Source organism: Rhinoderma darwinii, chromosome 10, assembly GCF_050947455.1.
Source record: "Rhinoderma darwinii isolate aRhiDar2 chromosome 10, aRhiDar2.hap1, whole genome shotgun sequence".
Lineage (NCBI taxonomy): Eukaryota > Metazoa > Chordata > Amphibia > Anura > Rhinodermatidae > Rhinoderma > Rhinoderma darwinii.
Window position 1 is genome coordinate 49,400,177 of NC_134696.1, and position 21,375 is coordinate 49,421,551.

Sequence of the window (21,375 nt, forward strand, 5' to 3'; positions counted from 1 at the left end):
AAACAAATGCACAAAAGTCGTGCGGAAAGTTTTGTACTGCAATTTGCCACGATTTTGCAAATCTCTGTAAAAGCCAACGCAATTTTCCGGTGTGGTTTTGGTCACGTGCCAAAATTGTACCGTGTGACTATACCCTTTCTTTGCCAGGATCTTTACATGCAGTGGGTGGAAATACCTATGGGATCAATTAATCCCACATTAAATCTTTTCATGGCAAATCTGGAGATTAAAGAGAACCTTTCACTGCTGCACAAACCTTGTGTCACTTTAAACTGTTTCTAGCCTCCTCCTCCGTTATTTAGATATCGGTGCCGTTATATTTGCTCGTGAGACAGTCTTGTCTGCCGAGAGCTGAAGAGATAATGCGCGTGCGTGGCTGAACGCATGCGCACATTTAACTCTCAGCAGGCAAGGACGACAAGACTTTTTTGATCACGTGAGAGGGATCACACAGCACAAGCTGCTCTGATACGGTCTGTAGCTGATTGGACAGTGTCAGAGCGCTAAGTATTACGCCCACCTGCCTTTTACAATAAAAGTAACGCCCCATTGACAGTTCAGGGGGTTAGTTACATATCTAGCGCCAAATATATCCGCACCGATATCTAAATAACGGAGGAGTCTAGAAACCGTTCAAAGTGACACGAGGTTTGTGAAGCCCTGCATATTACATGGTGAACTCTGCTGCATATGTATGGGCTAGTGAATGGTTCTCTTTAAATACCTATCGACATATACCAGAAGACCCATGACTACAATATCCTCATACTCTGGAGTGCAAGCAATGAGGGGTTTTCCAGTTGTACCATAAAATACAGTATATTCTATAAAAAAAAAAAACGTTTCACACCCTTCTGGTCACAATCCAAAAACTTACTCTACAAACATTGGTGACAAATCAACCCACATGCTTCAGGTACAACACCTAAACATAAAAATAGTTCCTGATCGTCCTTGGCAGCACAACACATATGGGTTTTAGTCCCCTAGGTACAATCAAGCAGAGACAGGCTAATTAGCAATTAAACAATTAAGGACTCCCGTCTTTTTAAGTCCCTGAGAGAAGAAATTAGCCCTATCTTGGTGGCAGACTATAATATTTTACTAAGGACCGGTGCTCTCCCAGCAGAGGCCAAAATAGTGCATATAAAGGTATTACCCAAGAAGGGGAAGGATCCTCTTGACCCAGGGTCATACCGTCCTATATCACTGATAGACCAAGACCAGAAATTACTCACAAAAGTTTTGGCCAATCGTCTGGCTACGTATCTACCCACACTGGTGGGAAAATCCCCAAGTAGGCTTTGTAAAGGGCAGGGCAGCAGTGACTAATTTACGTAAGGTGTTGACGGTGCTAGAAACAGTCAGGCACGATCCCCAGCCAGGCACCCAGCCGGCACTCTTAGCGCTAGACGCAGAGAAAGCTTTTGATAACATACAGTGGGAATGGCTGGGGATGGTGCTGGACAAAATGAATGTCCAGGGAGCCTTCCGGGTCTTCTTGAAGGGTGTTTACAATAATCCCCAGGCCCGCGTTCATTCCTCAGGATTTCAGTCGGATCCCTTTCAATTGCATAAAGGAACCCGGCAGGGATGTCCCCTGTCGCCACTGTTATTCAATCTAGCACTGGAACCTATGGCTATATTCCTGGAGGAATCCGATATGTTCAGAGGTATTCAGGTGCGATCACTGGCAGTTAAGTTAGCCCTGTCTGCTGATGACGTTATACTTTTTATATCAAATCCTCAAGAGCATTTAATGCCGGTTTTGCATTTTTTACAGGAATTTGGGCAATGCTCGGGATATAAAGTCAACCTAGCTAAAAGCGAACTGCTGGAGTTGGGCAAACCATTGCCTAAGACCTTTTGGCAATCCTTGGGATGTGGGATATCCCCGGTTGAACACTGCATTACTTATCTGGGCATCAAGATAGGGAAGGTGCGGGACACCCTGTATGGCCTAAATTATCCCCCGTTATTTAAAAAAATGCAAGCGGAATTCACCCGATGGTGCCAATTGCCGTTATCCCTTCTGGGGGAGGTGCCACCTGATCAAGATGGTTAGTTTCCCCAGTTTGCTATACCCCTTTCAAACACTCCCTCTCCTATTGAAATATGTGGATGTCTCTAAACTGACTTCCTCATTCACAAAATTTATAGGGGCAGGAAAAAGGCCTCGCATTGCACTCCCCAAGCTCATGATGGGCAAACAAGAAGGGGGTTTGAACTTCCCGAATATCAGGGGCTATAACGTGGCATGTCTCTTTCGCCATGTAGTGGATTGGCTTCACGAAACGAGCCATTATTCCAACTTAGATCTGGAGGGGGAGTATGCCTCACCCTGGAACCTGAAAGCTTTGCTACATTGTAGAGTTGCTTCTCTTCCGTGCCGTCTCTAAACCTCCATTGTATTGAGAGATACAGTCCTAGCTTGGAAAGCGGTACGTAAGCACTTTGACCTACCTCACCTGCTATCGAAACATATGACGTTGGGCGGACACCTGGAATTTCTACCGGGAGTAGGCAAGGGAGATAGATTTGCCTCTTGGGGGACTGTAGGCATTAATAACGCAGGAGATCTTATGCATATGGAGGAAAGGAGATGGTTAACCGGGGCGGAAATCACCGCTAAACTTAGACCCCTAGAGGGTAGGGTTAATTTTTTACAAATTCTTCAGGCACGATCATTTTGCACCTCTAGGCTCAGGGATTTGAATAAGGAAGCCACCTCTCACACTCTAGATGAGGTCATAGGTCCAACGACTGTGCGTGCGACTATTTCAGGGTTGTATCGAGCACTGGGGGATGGTTTTGTTCGTCCGCAAACAAGGGTTAGATTCAAAGTCTGGGAACGATGGACTCAAGATCCAGGTATAGGTGAGATCATATTGGGGGGGTTGAGAGACGGTACGGAAGAGTGTTATAAACGAGACTGGAGGGAAACCTATTTTAAATTGATGCATTCGGCTATATATGGCTTTAATATTTTGCCTTCACAATCCTTCCCTGACCGCATTACGTGTTGTCCCAAATGCAACACCCCCCTGACGAATTTGTAGCATGGAGTATGGGGGTGTGTTCATACTAAACGATTTTGGGTGATGGTACACAAATATATTTAGGATCATTGGAAAACGAAACTCCCAATGACGCCTCAAGCGCTGCTGTTCAATCAGGCGCGACCGCCGGAGGAAGAGGGTGCTCGAGGGGTGAGGTCTCCTCCCCTGCTGGTGCACACGATTTTACTGGTGGCCTTGAGATGCCTCCTGAGTAAATGGCAACAGACACGCCGGGGTTAGACATGATAGTGTCTCGCCTGAAGCAGTTATTAGTTCTTGAGAGGGTGGAGGTGGAAAGACGGAAGGAAACGGGAACCAAGAGGCTATTCGATAAATGGCAAATATTCATAGAATCGCAGTGCACAGCGGCCGAGGTAGTGGAAATTGTTACGCCTTTCCGGCACACAGTGTGGTATTATATGCAGCTCTTGGCAGGCACTTTAGGGGGTCTGCAACTTTGATCTAGTCATGGTATAAATTAAACGTAGCTACTCATTGATGACCTAAGTCGTGTCGGGGATGGGGGAAGTCATGTTTTCTGTTTATATGAAGATCGACACTTATGCCATGTTTGTATGTTATGTTATGTTGTGTTTAATTCAATGTTAATTTAATGAATGTTGAGTGCTGAGCACTTATGACGCAACCTTTGCGTGAAATGTTTATAAGAAAATGTGAAAACTGTTAATAAAAAAATTATGTTTTAAAAAAAAAAAGGACTCCCCCCCCCCCCCATAAGTATGTACCGGCAACCGGGACCCAGCGTATTTTTTTCCTTTCTCTCTTACTTACGTCAGTGCGGAGACAGTACCCTATCCTTCTAACAGAGGAAAAGATTATTAAGGGCTGCGCCTCTGTCCCTCAGCCGTGAAGGTGTACCAAGATGGCGGTCAATGTCTTGGTACACGGCGAAGGGGCACCTTACCTGGTAAAGGTAGCAGGGGATGAGGACCCCCTGTTGGAGCACCCCCCGTTCATCTAGGTCCGAGGTGCATTTCTGGGGACAGACCGCCCACCCGCACGCGCTCTCCCGGTACCTGGAAGTGCTGCTCGGCGTTACGGAGGCATGGATAGCGGTGGAAGTGATGTAATCGTCGGCCCAGCCGCTTGGATGTGACACGCTGACGCAGCGGGCTCATAATGCCGGCGTCTCATTCAAACATGGCGCACTCTGCCTCTGGACAGCCCTCTGCTTGCTAAGGTTAGTAAGGCTGTGTACATTGATGGGTCCTGATGTGTCTTGATGCTGATGGCTATGCACATTTTCCTACCATGCGTTTCTGTCTGCCAGAAGAGAAGGTAGGAAAAGGACCCACAAATCCAGGCACAGGCTTTGCAGGGAATGCCTCCAGCCTCATGACACTGTGTTAGATCTGTGTATCTCATGCTTCACCCCAGTCGCCTCCCCTCCCAGGGAGGATTCTAGGGGATTCATGCAATGGTTCAAACAACAGTTATCTAGTTTTTGAGGATGTAAAATTATCACACCATGCTAAAAAGGCCAGGAGCTCTTCCTCTCCACCGCCTCAATACCAGGAGGATTCCTCCTCAGCAGGAGGTTCAGATTCAGAGGTGTTCTCTGACACTCCAGATTCTGACGACACTGAAGACTGTTATATCCTAAGTAAAGATAAGCTCCATGATCTCCTAAGAGCGGTGAAGCATACATTGGAGACGGGAAAAGAGGTTCAGCATAAGCCTAAAAAGGACAGACTGTTCTATTTTCCCATTACCAAGGGGAACATTTTTCCCAGCCATCCTGTCCTAACGGAATGGATGAAACGGGATTGGGATAAGCCTGAGAGGAAGTCAGAACTGGGTTCTCGGTTCAAAAACCTCTACAGACTGGATAAAACTGGCTCCAAAGATAGGGAGAATGTACCAATACTGGACTTGCCAGTGGTTAAATTGGCAAAGAAAGACGTTTTTCCACCCGATGAATCAGCCCTGCTGAAAGACCCCATGGATTGCAAAGCGGATTCCCTTCTGAAGAAGGTGTATACCTCAGCAGTGGTCTCGTGCAAAGCCTCCTTGTCTTCAGTATCGGTGGCTAGACCACTCCTGGTCTGGCTAAGCCACCTGTCAAGGGATCTAGAGGATTGAGTCCCAAGGGCAGAAATCCACCAGTCTCTCCCAATAATGAAGTCCGCTTCGGAGTTCCTCTTCGACTCCCAGCTGGATAACATCAAGTGTGCATCTAGGGCCTTGTCCCTATCGAATGTGGCCAGAAGGGCTCATTGGCTTAAGTTATGGTCTAGGGATAATCTCTCCAAAAATAATTTTTGTAGCTTCCCTTTTCAGCCAGAATCTCTGTTTGGTCCCCAACCAACAGATATTTTGAATTCCTTAGGGGAAGGCAGGAGGGGCTAGGTTTCCTGAACCTAAAAGAAAGGATACCAGGCATTAGTTTTGAGATCAGAGAAGAAAATCCCTGGAGTTCAAAAGAAGGTTTCCAGACCATCAGCACATGTTTAAGACGAAGCGGGAAAACCCTTCCTCCTTTCGGAAGAAAAACCCCGTTCAAAATCCAAACAGTTTATGACGCCCAGCCAATCCTACAATTAGGAGCAGGGCTTCAGAGATTCTCCTCTCGGTGGTCGGTGACATCATTTGATGAGTGGGTGAAGGCAACCATCAGGAGAGGATACACTTTGGAGTTCAGAACTCTCCCCCCAGACCACTTTTTCCTCAACAGGCATCACAATCCGATAGTCCAGCTTCTGCAGGTCTTTCTCCAGAAAGCAGCCCTGGAAGATGTCCCAGTCTCAGAAAAAGGACAAGGAGTTTACTCCAGAGTGTTCCCTGTGCCCAAATCAGACGGCAGTTGGAGGCTGGTAATAGACCTGACTTTCCTCAAACAATATCTGGTGAGGAAAACCTTCAAGATGGAGACTATCCGGTCAGTGATGAACCTTCTGCAAAGGAACGACGTGCTGGCAACAATCGACCTCACGGACGCATACCTGCATGTCCCTATTTTGGGCACGCACAAAAGATTCCTCCGATTGGCGATCCAGACGCAGGCGCGGGGTACAGAACTTCCAGCTTACCTGCCTACCCTTCGGGATTTAGTCGGCACCCCTTGTGTTCACGAAGATCGTGGTGGTCCTAACAGTAGCACTGAGGCTGAAAGGGATATGTGTGGTCCCTTACTTGGACGACTGGCTAATAAAAGCTTCATCAGAGTCCCTTCTACATTAACATCTCCAAACCACATTGGAGTTTCTTCACTTTCACGGGTTCCTGGTGAACTTCAGAAAGTCACAGCTCTCTCCATCACAGAATCTGAAATTTTTAGGGTTCATGGTGAATTCCCAGTCGATGACAGTCAAGTTGTCTCCAGAGAGGATTACTGCAAACCGGATTCAATAGAACGCCTTATTTGCCATCCGAATATATCGGTTCGAGGAGCTATGAAAATCCTAGGTCTAATCACCTCATCCATAGATGCGGTCCCCTGGGCCAAAGTCCACATGAGATCATTACAACTCGACATCCTCAGAGCCTGGGACAAAAATGTCAGAAATCTGGACGCCCACTTCAAAGTCTCCAACTTCACCCTTCAAGAACTCAGCTGGTTAATCCCTGACACTCTCCGGTTCGGCAAGTCTCTTGTTCCCCCACCACAGAAAGTCCTCACAACGGATGCCTCCTCCTGGGGCTGGGGTGCCCATGTAGATCACCTATGAGTTCAGAACAGATGGAGTCAGAAGGAAGTGTCACTATCCTCCAACATGAAGGAACTCAGAGCAGTGGGATTGTCGCTAATGTCCTTTCAATCCAATCTGAGAAATACCCAAATCCTGATCCAGTCAGACAACCTTGCAACTGTGTTCTGTATAAACAAGCAAGGAGGAACAAGGAGTGCCTCAATATCAGCCGAGTGCAGACGACTTATGAGTTGGGTAGAACAACATTTGTTGGGAATTTCAGCAGTTCACATCAAGGGCCCCTTTAATCACACTGCAGACTTCCTTAGCCGCAATATCCTCCATCCGGGGGAGTGTAGTCTCAACCCTCAGGTTTTCAGCAGCTTAGCTGCCACATGGGGAATGCCAGACTTGGATGTAATGGAATCAGGAGAGAACAAAAAAAAGTCCTCAGCTTCTGTTCTCTGTACCACACCCACCATGCAGTAGCATTAGATGGCCTATCTGTCAGTTGGGGAGGAAAAGTAATCTACATATGTGTTGTGCTGCCAAGGACGATCAGGAAAACGAAAATGTACTCATCAAAATTTTTATTTCCTGGAGTCCGTAGGCAGCACAAGCTTCCCTCCCTGGCAGGACTTATGACTATTGCTTCATAAAAATACGCTGGGGCCTGGTTGCCGGTACATACTTTTATGGGAAGTCCTTAATTGTTTAATTGCTTAATGCTAATTAACCTGTCTCTGCTTCATTGTACCTAGGGGACTAAAATCCATATGTGTTGTGCTGCCTACGGACTCTAGGAAATAAAAATTTGGGTGAGTAAATTTTCGTTATATCTGTAGTCTGTCCATAAAATACCATCGGATCTGCAAAGATATAGACAACCAATTGGAGCACCTTAGAGAAAATTCCTACCCTGAATATTCATGATCCTGTAGGACATAGATGGTATAAAGGGTTTCTCTGGGTTATAAACAACTGTTGACTTAATGTGGCCTTACTGTCCTCAGGTTTACAACCATGGCTCTGGTGCAACAACACATCAGGACTATCTGATGTCACCAGGCGAAGCAAGATAAAAATGTCACTTCACATGCTACGTAGAACATTTTATTTGTAAATGTTTTGCATGTATTGATTTCATCATATACAATCTACATAATAAATTTCAGGGTATGTTCACTTTTCAACACCATTCTGTAATTTAATTGTGAACGACAGCAATATAGACAGACACATCCTTAAAGGTATTGTACAGGATTTAAGTAGCATGGCTGCTTTCTTCCAAAAACTGCCACACCTGCAGGGTCGGCTCCAGGTTTATGTGGACCCTTGGGCGACACAGAATTAGTGGGCCTCGTTGCGGGGGAACTCAGGGTGGCAGTAAAGTGCCATACAGCCGTCTCTCAGGTAGTGCCAGACAGCCCCCCCTCACAGGCACTGCCACACAGCCTTTGGGGCTCCCTCTAGGAGTGGACTCCCCAACCAGAGCATTGCCGGGGATTCCGCTTCAGGAGGAGCCACTGAAGTCACTAACAGTGATAACAGGGGCAACCCCAGAGCCATAGTCCCGGGCAGAGCGCTACTAGCACTGCCTGGGACACTGCTCTGCTCCTGACATCACTGTCCATATATAAATAGTAATGTGTGGAGCAGAGCTGAAGTCCCTGGCAGAGCGCTAGTAAAGGCCCTGCTCCAGGACTCCGTCTCTGAGTCTGGGGAAGCCCCTGACATCACTGTCCATTTATGGATAGTGATATCAGGGGCAATCCTAGAGCCAAAGTCCTGGGCAGAGTGCTACTAGCACTCTGCCTGGGACACTGCTCTGCTCCTGATATCACTATCCATATAGTCCATATATGGACAGAGATGTCAGGGACTTCCACAGAGACGGAGTCCCGGAGCAGAGCCGCTACTAGCGCTCTGCCTGGGACTCCTGGCATCACTGTCCATACATGCACTCTGCCTGGGAGTCTGTAGCGTAGTAAATGGCAAAGCGGGGAGATACATCTACTCTGCCATAGCATTCAATAGTATCTGCATCCGAAGGACACAGATTCTATTGAATGTGGCGTCGCTACCGCTATAGCAGCTGCTAGCAGGGCCACTGGGCATGGGGGGCCGTGACAGCGGGCGGCACGGGCCCCCTCATGCCACGGGCACCGTAGCGGCTGCTACAACGGTAGTTATGCCGCCTCCTAGACAGGGGCTCCCTCTAGAAGCAGAATCCCCGGCAAGAGTGTCGGCAGCACTCTGGCCGGTTATTCCACTTGACGGCAGCGTCAGCACCCGGCGGCCGAGTGGGCCCTGTCACTTGCCCGGGTTTGTCAGGTGCTGATGCCGGCCCTGCACACCTGTGCGCAGGTTATATGTGGTATTACAGCTCAGCCCCATTTACTTCACTTGCAATACCAGACACAGCCCATGGACAGGTGTGGCACTGTTTCTGTAAGAACGCCATGTTTTTCTAATCCTGTACAAATCTTTTAATAGCTTAGCTGAGCTTCTTTAGCGCACTGGGACAGTTAGTGTTGCCTACATCAAATTACATTGCTTGGTCTAATCAATACATATTCCAAAAATACAAATCACCAGAGTAAGCTCTGTGCAGACATACAATCAGCAAAGATTAGACCTCATGCACACAGCCGTATTACTGCACTGTAATAGAGTGGCCATACAAGTGTATGGGCCTTTACTTGTACCCCCATTTGCCTCCAACATAATACAATTATTTATTTTTTTGTGGCATGCTCCATCGGTTGCCGTACGTGCGGATTCATTCTGCTCAAGAAGCATTGCTTCTAGGAGAGAATAGATCCATACATGCGTCACCCAAAGGAGCATGGTACGGCCTCCATGTGCTGCTGTAACCCAACTTCTTAGGTAGATTCATTCTATATATAAATTGTGAATAGTGTTTTGAGTTAGAAATTCAATTTAAGGGTCAAGGCTTGGCAAAATGAAGCCACATATTGGATTCGGTAATTAATGTACAGTAAGGCCCCATTCACATCACGTTAAGGCACTACGTTTATCTTGAACACCGAGAAAGCTCCCGACGTACAAGATAAATGTGTCCATAGAGCTCCATTATCCCGACTGAGACCAAAAGTGTCCTTTTGGCCTCCGGTGGGCTGGTATACGCCGGTATACATTTTTTTTAAGGATGGAGTAGCGTAGTAGACTACGCTATTCCATCCTGAGAGATCCCGCAGAAAAAACGTATACCACATGGTATACGTTTTTTAACGTGGGAGTCTAAGGGTGACGGATGCCACTGTGGACAGTGACGTCAGGAGCCGTTCTGTAGTCCCCGAGCAGGGCATCAGCTAGCGCTCTGCCTGGGACTCCAGCACTGCTTCTGATGTCACTGTTCATAAATGGAGAGTGACTTCAGGAGTTTTGCCGGGGCCCGTCTCCGGGCAACGTATGCCACTGTAAGCCATACAGTGGGATACGTTTGGGCCTTTTGTCGGAGGTATACGTCGGGGGTCTATCCAAAGTATAGATCTGATGGAAGCCCCTATCGTGATGTGAATAGGGCCTAAGTCGGGTGCATTTTTTTTTGTTTTTATAAACTTAGAAAATTAACTAGTATGCAATTATACTTTGTAGAATTAGTAGAGAGGTAACTCCAGAAGTGTTGTATAAAAGCCATCAGTCCGTCTTGAGCTTCCAGCATAACAGAAACTAAGGCAGTCAATATGTTGTGCCCCAAAGTGGGTCAACTGAACAGTTCCGTAAATCTCTGGTAGGAAAAGAAGGTTTGGGTTTCTAGTTGCCACATTCCTAGGGACTTTTGCTACAGTCACATGGAAGCTGTTGGATTGAGGTGGATCAATTATTTTCAATCCTTTACTGCGAAAACTTTGGTTTAGCCTGCCTACAAAACTTACTAATCCTGGAATGGGCACAGGTTCTAAATAGAGCACACGTGAATGAAAGTCCTTCAGTCCATTAAAGCTTAAGATAAGACTTGGAGGAAGAATTCGTTGAATGTCCGTTTTTAGTTCTTGAAGCACAGTGTAGGCAACATCAATATCATCTGGAGATTCTAAATGCAAAAGGCACAATGTTAAGTGAAGTTCCATCAATGGGATACAAAATTCTGACATATTTGGGCTATGCTTATGGAGGGCATTTTGTACCTCCCTTACTGTATGTCTCACATCGTCACTGCTTACACGGACTGCTATAAAATGTGTAGGCCTCAATTTTTTTGTATCTTTTCGATCTAAAAAATTACAATTCTTCTCTGCAAGTTCTTCTTCTTCTTCTTCTACTTCTTCTTCTTCTTCTTCTTCTTCATCCATGGTCACATCACTTTGCCCCTTTTCGTTGTTCTCTTCCATATTGTTTCTTTCTGTTTGAATTAATGTTTCATACTGATCAATAATATCCAAGATTGTCAGACCGCTTCCTGTTGACCCAAAGACGTTGTCTATACGACTAGTCTTGTCCCACACCACCAAATCTTGATATTTGAAATATTGAATACGATGTTTGGGTATGGCAAGAACATCTACTCCTATTGATGCCAAATCTTCCCAAGAAAAAGCAGAGAAAGGTTTTTCTATTGTTCCCAAGAATCTATCAAGATAACCAACTATAAAATTCTCCGTTGGCAAGTTTGCGTCCCATTGAATCCGGGAGATTACATCATTGGCGGTCTTCATTGGAGGCTTTTTCCCCTTTGGTTCGTTACATTTGCCTTTATTGTGTTTTGGCATGCAAGGGTGATTGGATGCTGCAGGCACCCCTGTATGGGTGTTCCTACATTTGTCCCCAAACCTGCAGCGTCCTAAGAGAAAAAAATGGCATATTGTATCGTCAGGTGTTACGTTCACCTCCTCTGATGTTACACTTTCCTGATTCTGTAGGGCCACTTCTTCCATAGTGACCTCATTGTCCATCTTTATAGATTCCTTTATCGTGTCAATGTCAGTATTTTCCATTTCTTAACTTTGAATACTGTGGAAAGACAGAACATGAGGCGAGGGTATTAAAAGAATGAGCTTTGATAGACATGATGTAGTTTAAGTAAAATCAATTAGGCCAATAAGGTCTATAATTCTCTGTCACAGGTGCCTTGGCTAAGAAAGCTTTAGTTAAGACTAGCATTAGGAGGTCTGTTCCCTATTTCCCTGATCTCAAGTTTCTTTTTTTGTTTACCTAAAATGAAAATAAATCTCATTCTAAGAGCTTAAAAATTATCTTTTACATTAATTTTTCAAAATGTGAATCACAGTGATTTCCACCGCTTTAGACAATTCCTACTTGTTAGAAGGGTCCCTTAACAATAAGGTTATGGTAAAGTGTCCCCCTGCCAGGGCACCAGTGATTCTCAGTTATCTGCGGAGAGACCTGGCAGTAAGTGTTCACTTTGCCTGCAGCGCCACCACAGGGGAAATAAAGCATCACACAGTGCCCATTCAAATCAATCGGGTGTCTGTAAAAGGGTCTATTCCCACTGAGTTTGGGAGTATTTCCCAACGTATACCACTGACGGCCATAGGCTCCCATGTTAAAAAACCCTATACCATGCAATATTTTTGTGGAATGCCTGTATGGAATAGCGCAGCAGACTGCAATATTCCATACAGTTAAAAAAAGGTATACTAACGTATAACAGCTCAACAGAGGCCAAAAGGCCACTCTTTTAGCTTTCATTGGGTTAATGTGCCAAGCAGACACTGCAAACACAGTGTGAATTCAGCCTATTACAGGACAGAAAAGTGAGAGATTCTCCACTATGGCCAAGGGACAAGGATCCTGAACAAGGGATTACCATGTAGTAACTCACAATTGGTTTAATGAAAATGGCTTTTTTAAACTGAACAATTTAAGCCTCATGCATAATAGTATAAATGGGCAACCCTTAAGGATGCCCCCTACCGTTAAAATTGATCAGTTGGTTATTGTGACAATAGGGCCCGATTGAAGGCTTCTCTGATCTTTGCCCTTAGTGTGGGTGTCTGGATGTCAATGTCAGCAGGTGATCACAAGTTCACAGCAACATATCACTTTGAGGTGTGAGATGGCAAATGGTAGCCATTTAATAAAGGGGCATTCTTTGTTCAGCCCCTACTCACGCACATGGCGGTATTGGGGATCCGTGTCACACAGATCCTGAATACAGTACCCACAGAAATGGGAGCTGTACCTCCATGGGATTTGTCATTTATGTGAAAGAAAATTGTAGCATGCTGCGACAGATGCCACATTATGGGGGCATTCTCTGCTAGAGGTAGCATTGCTAGGAGTGCTGTATAGGTCTGTGTGCATGCTGTTGCACATGATGTTGCTGTGTGCATGAGCACCTGGCTTGTCATTTATACTGCAAGATCACTGGAGGAGAAAAAAGCACGTCAGCTGCTTCCTATGGCAATAACAGCTAAACTGGACAAACCCTTTAACCATTTAATTGTTGCCCATTTTTTTTTTTAGCAGTTTCCCTTTAAGACCAGAAAAGATTTCTTCTGTATCTGCAGCTGCCATAGAAGCCTCAGTTACATTAGTCACAGCCTCGGACTGATCTGGGTCTGGTTATATAATACTAGAAGCAACGTTGTTTGCGTTAGTTCTTGTCTGTCGGGTTCCGTCGCTTTTTGATGGCCAGAATAGCATCGTATGCTGTGTATTATAAGCAGCAAAAAACAGATACGTATAATAAGTCATAGGGGGTAAAAATAATGGGTCCTATACAATTTTTTTAAAACCGGTGAACACGAGAGCCTCTCAATAAGCCAGATAACCAGTAAATAAAGATATACGCATGAAACCAGTATGTACTAAACTGTATCTGGTCACTAAGGCCAAAAATAGCTCAGTAATTAAAGGGGTAGTGCATTCATTAACGTGTCTAATTTTGATCGCTCTGCTCTAGAATAAACAATCATAATCAAGCTTTACCTTTTAACATGAACACTTACAGTAATGCCTGTGCTTCTTCTCTCGTCTTCCTCTCCTAATCTTCTAACCAGGAACATTGCATCATGGGTAAAGTCTTTATAAACATGACTCACCTGCACGTTATGTCACTGTCCCTTGTTACTATAAACAATGTAACAACATATATGGGAAGCACTCTAGTCACATGTCAGCAGAGCGGAGTCATAGAGTTGAATGTGCTCACAGAGCGGCTATCCCTGCAAGGTTTTCTGGGATTGATGATGTGCACACCTTCACCACAAGGTGGCAGACTTGTCCTTTAAGAGAACAGTCAAATCCATCCTAGAATGATTCTCTGATGTGTTTATAGATACATGAGAGAAAAAAAAAAATCTAATTTATGAAGTCTGTGGTCACAGGCAACACTGATTTCCAGAATAAGAAACCACTTTAGTATTGCTAAGAGATTATTTACTATAAATCTGACACTAAATTCTAAGCAAAGGGCCATAATTTGATGGCACTTTTAACGCCTTAACGAGATTTTATGTACATCACGGGAAGGGTCTCCTTCCCGCATTCCGACGTGCATGTATGTGACGGTGACAGCCTGGGCAAAGCAGCTGTAACGGACATCCAGGTTCCTGCTGCAATGCCCAGGATCAGAGAAACTCAATTCTGCGGTTTAGGCCTTATTCACACTACGTGTCCGTTTTGCACGCGTAAAAAATGCAGCATTTTGCGCGCGTTGCACTTACGTGTGTCATCAGTGTTGGCTGCGTGGCTGCTTGAATTTCGCGCATATGCCATCCTTATGACACCCGGTTTTGAAGTTTAGAAAAAGAAATGAAGGAAGTGCTTTTATTTTTTCCTTAATTTCTTTATCTACTGTTGCGCGAATCACGCGCGACCAACGGAAGTGCTTCTGTGTGCCGTGCGCGATTATCACGCACCCATTGACTGCGTGAAAAACGGCCAAGTATAGGACATGTCGTGAGTTTTACGCAGTGCACATACGCTGCGTGAAAATCATGGACTGTCTGAATGGCCCCATTCACTAACATAGGTCCGTGCGATGCGCGTGATTTTCACACGCGTATTACGGACGTAAAACACGTTTGTGTGAATAAGGCCTAAAAGTGACTGCAGCATTTAAATTATTTGACAAAGGGAGGGGGCTTCATCCGTCATCCATTGACGGCCTGCGAACACTATCACTATACTGGGTTACCATGGCAGCTTGGGGCCTTACAAAGGCCCCAAGGCTAGTCATGACTGTATCCTAGTACCTCCTAGTAGAAAGTCTATGGGCCCGTGCACCACTTTCTCAGCTTTCCGATAAAAGCCGATCAGAAACTAAGCGGCACAGCGCTCACCCACTTAGTTTTAGCGATCAGTTGGAGTCTTAGTGCTCGGACCCCCACCGATCAAAACTTCTGTTTTTTTGAAAACTTTAAGGCTAAAATAGGCTTGGTCCTTAAGGGGTTAAAGGGGTTGTCTCATTAAGACATCCCCTGTCCATATTCCCTAATGTACTACTACACTTTTCCTGCAGTGGCTGCTGCAGGTTAAATATCTGGCCAGACAAGGCTTTCCCTAGCAAAAGCAATAGTAAGGTCAGGCTCTGATGTTAGCTGAGAGGACCTGGCTCGCAATCCACGTTCCAATTTATCTCAAAGTTGTTCTATAGGGTTGAGGTCAGGACTTTGTGCAGCCACTCGTGTTCCACCCCATCAAGCTTGTCACATCATGTTTTTATGGACCTTGGGACACAGGTCATGATGGAACAGAAAAGGGCCGAACCCCAAACGGTTCCCACAAAGTTTGAAGCATTCAATTGTCTAAATGTCTTTGTATGCTGTAGCATTAACATTATCCTTCACTGGAATTTAGGGGCCATTAACGAAAACCCAGATTCGTAGAAAACAATTTCATGAAGCTCCTGATCTACAGTTCTTGAAATTAAGTATAGTACTCCGGGGAGACGCTGTGACCTCTTAATTGCTTACCAGGCACAGCTCTGTTCATTCAGAAGTGGCTGTACCTGGTACTGCAGCTCTGTCCCGTTCAAGTGAAAGGGACTAAGCCGCAGTACCAGGCACAGCCACCACAGAATGTACGGAGCTGTGCCTGGTAAGCAATTAAAGGGGTTTTCCACGTTCTGACAACTGATCCGGGTCGGACCCGCAGTATAAGATTGGTGCGGGTCTGACATCCGGACCCCGCACCAATCAACTGCTGCGGCTGCCTCCCTGCATCGGACGATATTGCCGGAAGCAGATGGCTCTGGTCAAAGAATAGTGGCAGAGCTGCAGTACTGCAGCTCTGCCCTTATTCAAGTGAATAGGAGCAGAGCCGCAGTTCTGCTAAACGGCCGCTACGCAGAGGTCAAAGCCATCTGCTTCCGGCTCCAACTACTGCATACAAGTTCAAAACATCCGGAGGCAGTTGGGTCAGCTGATCGGTGCGGGGTCTGAGTGTCGGACACGCACCAATCATATAGTGATGACCTATCCTGTTCATAGGTCATCAGTTGTCAGAACGTGGAAAACCCCTTTAGGAGGGACCTTAATATCAATGTTCAATCAGCTGATCGGTGTGGTCATCATATCACTCAGCTCTTCAGTACGACACATACTTCTACCAATGTTTGTCTATGGAAATTGCATGGATGTGTGTTTGATTTTATGCACCTATTTGCAATGGATTTGGCTAAAAGATGTGAACTCGAGAACTAGTATATTCAGGATTCATGTGATATGGATCTAAAATACATTGGTAATGTCTTTCTATGAAGGAATACATAGCACTGGGTGTTCACACAGTGGTACAAAGCAGAGTCTACATAAAGAAAAATTACTGCATGCTCTATTGGGTGCCTTGTTTTGGACCACATTCTCTCTCGTACTTCTATACTGCTTTACTGTTTCTAAATGGGAATATTGATTTATTTAGCGACTACTGAAGTCAATAAGAACTCTATATGCAATAAGCTCTCCCTAGTGGTGGCGGCAGACAGCTAGGTCCTGTTTAATGTCCGTATGCCACAAGTAAGGGGAATTAGGGTCTACATACTGTTGACTCAAGGAAATTATGACCCTGTTCTCTCGTCTCGCTCACTTGCTTCTTAATGGTTTTAACACAGTGCAACACCACCCCCTTCTAATTGGTTAAATGGTCCTCTCGGAAATGAAGGTCTCCAATTTGTACTGACACTATGGTCTGCATGAGACGGCCACTTTCACCATTACCAAATATGGGCCGGGCGACACAGGCCCTCTCATGCCTGTAGGCGTCGCTAGCACCGGAGGAGGCCCCAAATACATGCATTAACGCTGAATGGCCGGGCATGCCCGACCATTCAGCGCCTTACAGTGACGTTGATTGGTGGGGCAAAATGAATTGCCCCGCCAATCAGCGCCTTTCAACGACGCTGGCGGCGCGATGACGTGCTTGAAAGGCGTTGATTGACGGGGCAAGTCATTCTGCCCCGCCAATCAGGGTCATTGAACGACGCGTCGTCCAGCTCCAGCAGACCTGCTCAGAAGAGAGCAGATCTGCATTGCCATCAGACGTCGTGGGAACGGGATCATGTGAGTATGTACAGTTTTTGGTTTTTTTCTAATAAAACTGTGAGTGGTATTATATATAATGGGGGCTCTATCTTCAGGGGGGGGGTTGTCTCTATGTGGGCCACTATATAGGGGGTCTATATGTGGGGCACTATCTACAGGGGGGTCTATATGTTGGGATGTGGGCCACTATATACAGGGGGGTCTATATGTGGGGATGTGGGCAACTATATATAGGGGGTCTATATGTGGGCCACTATATACAGGGGTGGTCTATATGTTGGCCACTATATACAGGCGGGTCTATATATGGGAATGTGGGCCACTATCTACAGGGGGGGTCTATATGTGGGCCACTATCTACAGACGGTCTATATGTGGGCCACTATCTACAGACGGTCTATATGTGGGGCACTATATACAGGGGGACCTATATGTGAGACACTATACAGGGGTGGGCTATATGTAGAGCACTATCTACAGGGGAGCAATTTTTAGGGCACTTTCTATAGGGGTGGGCTATATGTGGGACATGGGACACTATATACAGGGGTGGGTTACCCGTGGGGCACTAGCTACAGGGTGGCTATATGTAGGGCACTGTCTGCAGGGGTGGGCTATATATGGGACACTATATACAGGGGGAGCTATATGTGGGACATTACAGAGGTGGGCTATATGTAGAGCACTATCTATAGGGGAAGCTATATGTAGAGCAGCATGGTGGCTCAGTGGTTAGCACTATTGCCTTGCATCTCTGGAGTCCATATGTGGGCACTATCTACAGAGGGTTGTATGTGGGAACCTATCTACAGGGGCTACTATGTAGGGCACTAACTACAGAGGCTCTATGAGGGTCACTATCTACAGGGGGCTACGGGGGCACTATCTACAGGGGGCAGGGTGTGTGTGTGTGTGACAGTGTATGGTACTATTATAATCAGGGACACAGTGTATTATATTTAGAGATGTTGAGAATTATAACTTCGTTTTATAGGTGCAGAAATGTTTTAAAAGTGGGAAGCTGAAGACATCTGAGCGGAAAACTGCAGAAATGGGTCATGGCCAATAGAAATCCATCATAGAGGTCTGGACCGGAGGGAGAAGAAAAGAACTAGAATCTGAGACGTCACCGGTGAGTCACTTAATGTAAATGTTTATTCCGCCTCTAATCAGTAATGTAGTCACTGTATGATCTGCAGCGAGATGATGGTGGTATGATTTTTTTTTGTGAAACAGCAACTCCCAGCATATCCTTAGCCATGCTGGGAGCTGTAGTTTTACGCCGTACAAACCTATACGGCAGGGGTTGCACTTAATTGAGCTGTATTTGTTCTGGTGCTGTATATATGTACTGAGCTAGGTTCTGGGGCTGTATTTATGTACTGAGCTTGGTTCTGATGCTGTATGTAAGTACTGAGCTTTGTTCTGGTGCTGTATATACGTCTGAGATTGGTTTTGGTGCTGTATATATGTAATGAGTTTGGTTCTGGGGATGTATATATGTACTGAGCTTGGTTCTGGGGATGTATTTATGTACTGTGGTTCTGTTGCTGTATGTATGTGCTGAGGTTGGTTCTAGTGCTATATATATGTACTGAGCTTGGTTCTAGTGCTGTATATATGTCAGAGCTTGGTTCTAGTGCTGTATTTATGTACTGAGCTTGGTTCTGGTACTGTATATATGTCAGAGCTTGGTTCTGGATCTGTAATTATATAGGATATATTTATAATAACAAAATTGCAGGGCAGATGGAATTGTTCTCAATTCATTGTATATTTAATGGGAATCTGTCTGGTAGTTTTAACCCCTTGAACCGCCACCATGCGGTAATACATGACCTGACTACAGGGGGCTGAGTGCGGCGCAATCTACAGGGGTCTGTGTGTGGCAAAGGGGGGCTGTGCTGCACTATCTACTAAGGGGGGACTTTGTGGCACTATATACAAGGGAGGGGGGCTGTGTGGCACTATATACAGTGGGAGCTGTATAGTGCTATATACAGTGGGGGCTTTATGGCGATATCTACAGGGGGGCTGTATGGCACTATCTACAAGGGGGAGGTGGGGGCGCGATCTACAAATGGGGTGTGACACTGTCTATAGGCGGGGCTATATAGCACTGTCTACAGGGGGGCTGTATGGCACATTCTACATGGGGCACTATTTATAAGGGGGGCTGCTTGTGGCACCCGGTGGGGGGGGGCCCGGTCAAGAGTTTGCTATGGGGCCTAGTCTTTCCTAGTTACGCCCGTCTCCAGCTGTGGAAAAACTACAACTCCCAGCATGACCTGACAGCTGCAATTGAAGATGTCGTTTTGCAACAGCTGGAGAGCCACAGGCTGGACACCTAGAGAAATAGAATATGGATTTAAAACTTTACACTCAGATTTATGGTTGTCTGCTATTGAGGATTTTGTAAGCATAAAAGTATTGTTTATATCAATGCATGGCACTAGCCCATTTGTTTTAATTAAATATTTTGTACCGTTCACCAACTGGCCGTCCCTCCTAAATCTCTGCATAGATTTTTACATAGAGGGGCCACGTAAGTAATAAATTGAGTATCGCACCAATCTGGAGCTTTTGGAGGGCACAGAGTATTCAGTAAATATATACGTGAGCAGGTCTAGTACAGCTGCACGCTCTAAATGGCTCGGCCATCCTCCAAATAAGGGTTGAAAAATTTCATATGCTAAATGCAAACCACAGACCAGAACCCTCTTAGAACCACTTATTGGTTAAGAGGGCTCAGGCCCGTTGTACCCATAGTATGCTTCCCTCCATATTAATCATGTATCTATATATTATATTTATTAGTTTGGTGTACTCATGACAAACGTGCTCCCACTGCCCAACTTGCAGTGATTGACGGGCCACTGTGTACGCATTTACATAGCAGCAAGCCATCAATCATTGCCGAGAAGGGTGGGGGAGGCAGGGGAAGCACTCCCCTCATGAATATATCGGACTCATAACTATAAGTCTGTTGTATACTTTGTTAGCACCAATTAGCCAAATGGCACCTTTTTTTTTTTTTGTATAACAGTATACTGTGCAAGATATGTAAGGTCACAACATTGCTGGAGCTTCTCTTTAAGAATTACATGTTGGCTACCTGCTTTCAAGTAGACTCAAAGAAGATGCTTTTTATAATAGGACCACTCAAAAATAGACTGTATTTGTTCTCTTTGGAAGCATTCCAGGCAAGTCCCGTACTTCCCGACATTGGACAGACGTTTTGCTCAGGCACATTACATAGACCTTATTGTGGCTTACATAATCAGAACTTTGTGATCTCAGGGTAGATGGGCATTCTTCTGAGTCTATGAGGTGAGGAGGAAAGGTAAAGAATGATATTAGTGTTAGGGAGTAAATAAACAATAGAGATAAACCACGGATATTACCCATTTGAGAGACATCTGCATATTACTAAAATCACAAAGGTTTTGAACAGTGGTGTCGCTGTAAAGGTTGTAGAGATGGCAGAGACAACCAGGTTTCAAGTCTAGCTTGGCACATGGGCCAAATTTACATAGAAAAATATCAGTGTGTAATGTTCTGAGGCACAATAAGGTATCAGGGTAATAATATTGTGACTGCACTAAATAGAGCTATATCAACGTCATCACTGGTTATTTGGTGGGTCCATGAACAGCGTTTTCAAGCTACACCTCTGGTCTTGAGTGCAGCGAAGGAGAAGGTGGAAACACAATGTTGACAATGTATTTCCATAAAGACCATTTCCTCCAAAAACCAGAAATTTTGGGCTGTGAAAGAAATTCTTGGCTGTGAACGCCACAGTGGGCTGGTAGTAATATAATGATATTATTACTACTTGTCTGATCTGTAGGAAATGTTTTTCTGAAATAGGGGGAAATATCATGCAGCACGCCAAACTTTGCCGTACCGTATGCTATGGATTTTGCTATGTTTTAAACCTTTTCCCTTTTTGTAAGTATGGAATAAAATGCGTGAAGTCAACTAGTCCAAAAAGTATTGCACTATTTGTTTCCTTGTTCCCTCTTTGGAGATATAGTGTGGTGTTCGACCGGGCTTACCTGGATCGTAGCATCTCTGCATCCTTGTGTGGAACTACAAGTTGAAGAAAAATCCAAAAAACACACTATTTGGACTAAGGAATCGCCTTCTTGCATATAGGCTGGGGGATTTTGTACCCTTCGAAGATACATATCA

The 21,375-nt window shown here is 45.3% G+C and overlaps 1 protein-coding gene across 3 annotated transcripts; it reads right to left on the minus strand.

Annotated features, from left to right (window-relative positions):
- Positions 1–7,846: 7,846 nt before the first annotated feature.
- Positions 7,847–13,829, minus strand: LENG9 (leukocyte receptor cluster member 9). 3 transcript variants are annotated; one of them, XM_075838839.1, is made up of 2 exons: positions 13,741–13,829; positions 7,847–11,686 (listed from the first exon to the last, which is right to left on the minus strand). In XM_075838839.1, exon 2 carries the CDS (start codon positions 11,668–11,670, stop codon positions 10,333–10,335), a length of 1,338 nt encoding a protein of 445 aa, XP_075694954.1. In that variant the 5' UTR covers positions 11,671–11,686; positions 13,741–13,829; the 3' UTR covers positions 7,847–10,332. The 3 variants fall into 3 exon arrangements, with proteins under 3 accessions (XP_075694954.1, XP_075694953.1, XP_075694955.1); XM_075838838.1 differs by having other exon boundaries at positions 13,648–13,812; XM_075838840.1 differs by having other exon boundaries at positions 13,628–13,812.
- Positions 13,830–21,375: the final 7,546 nt, after the last annotated feature.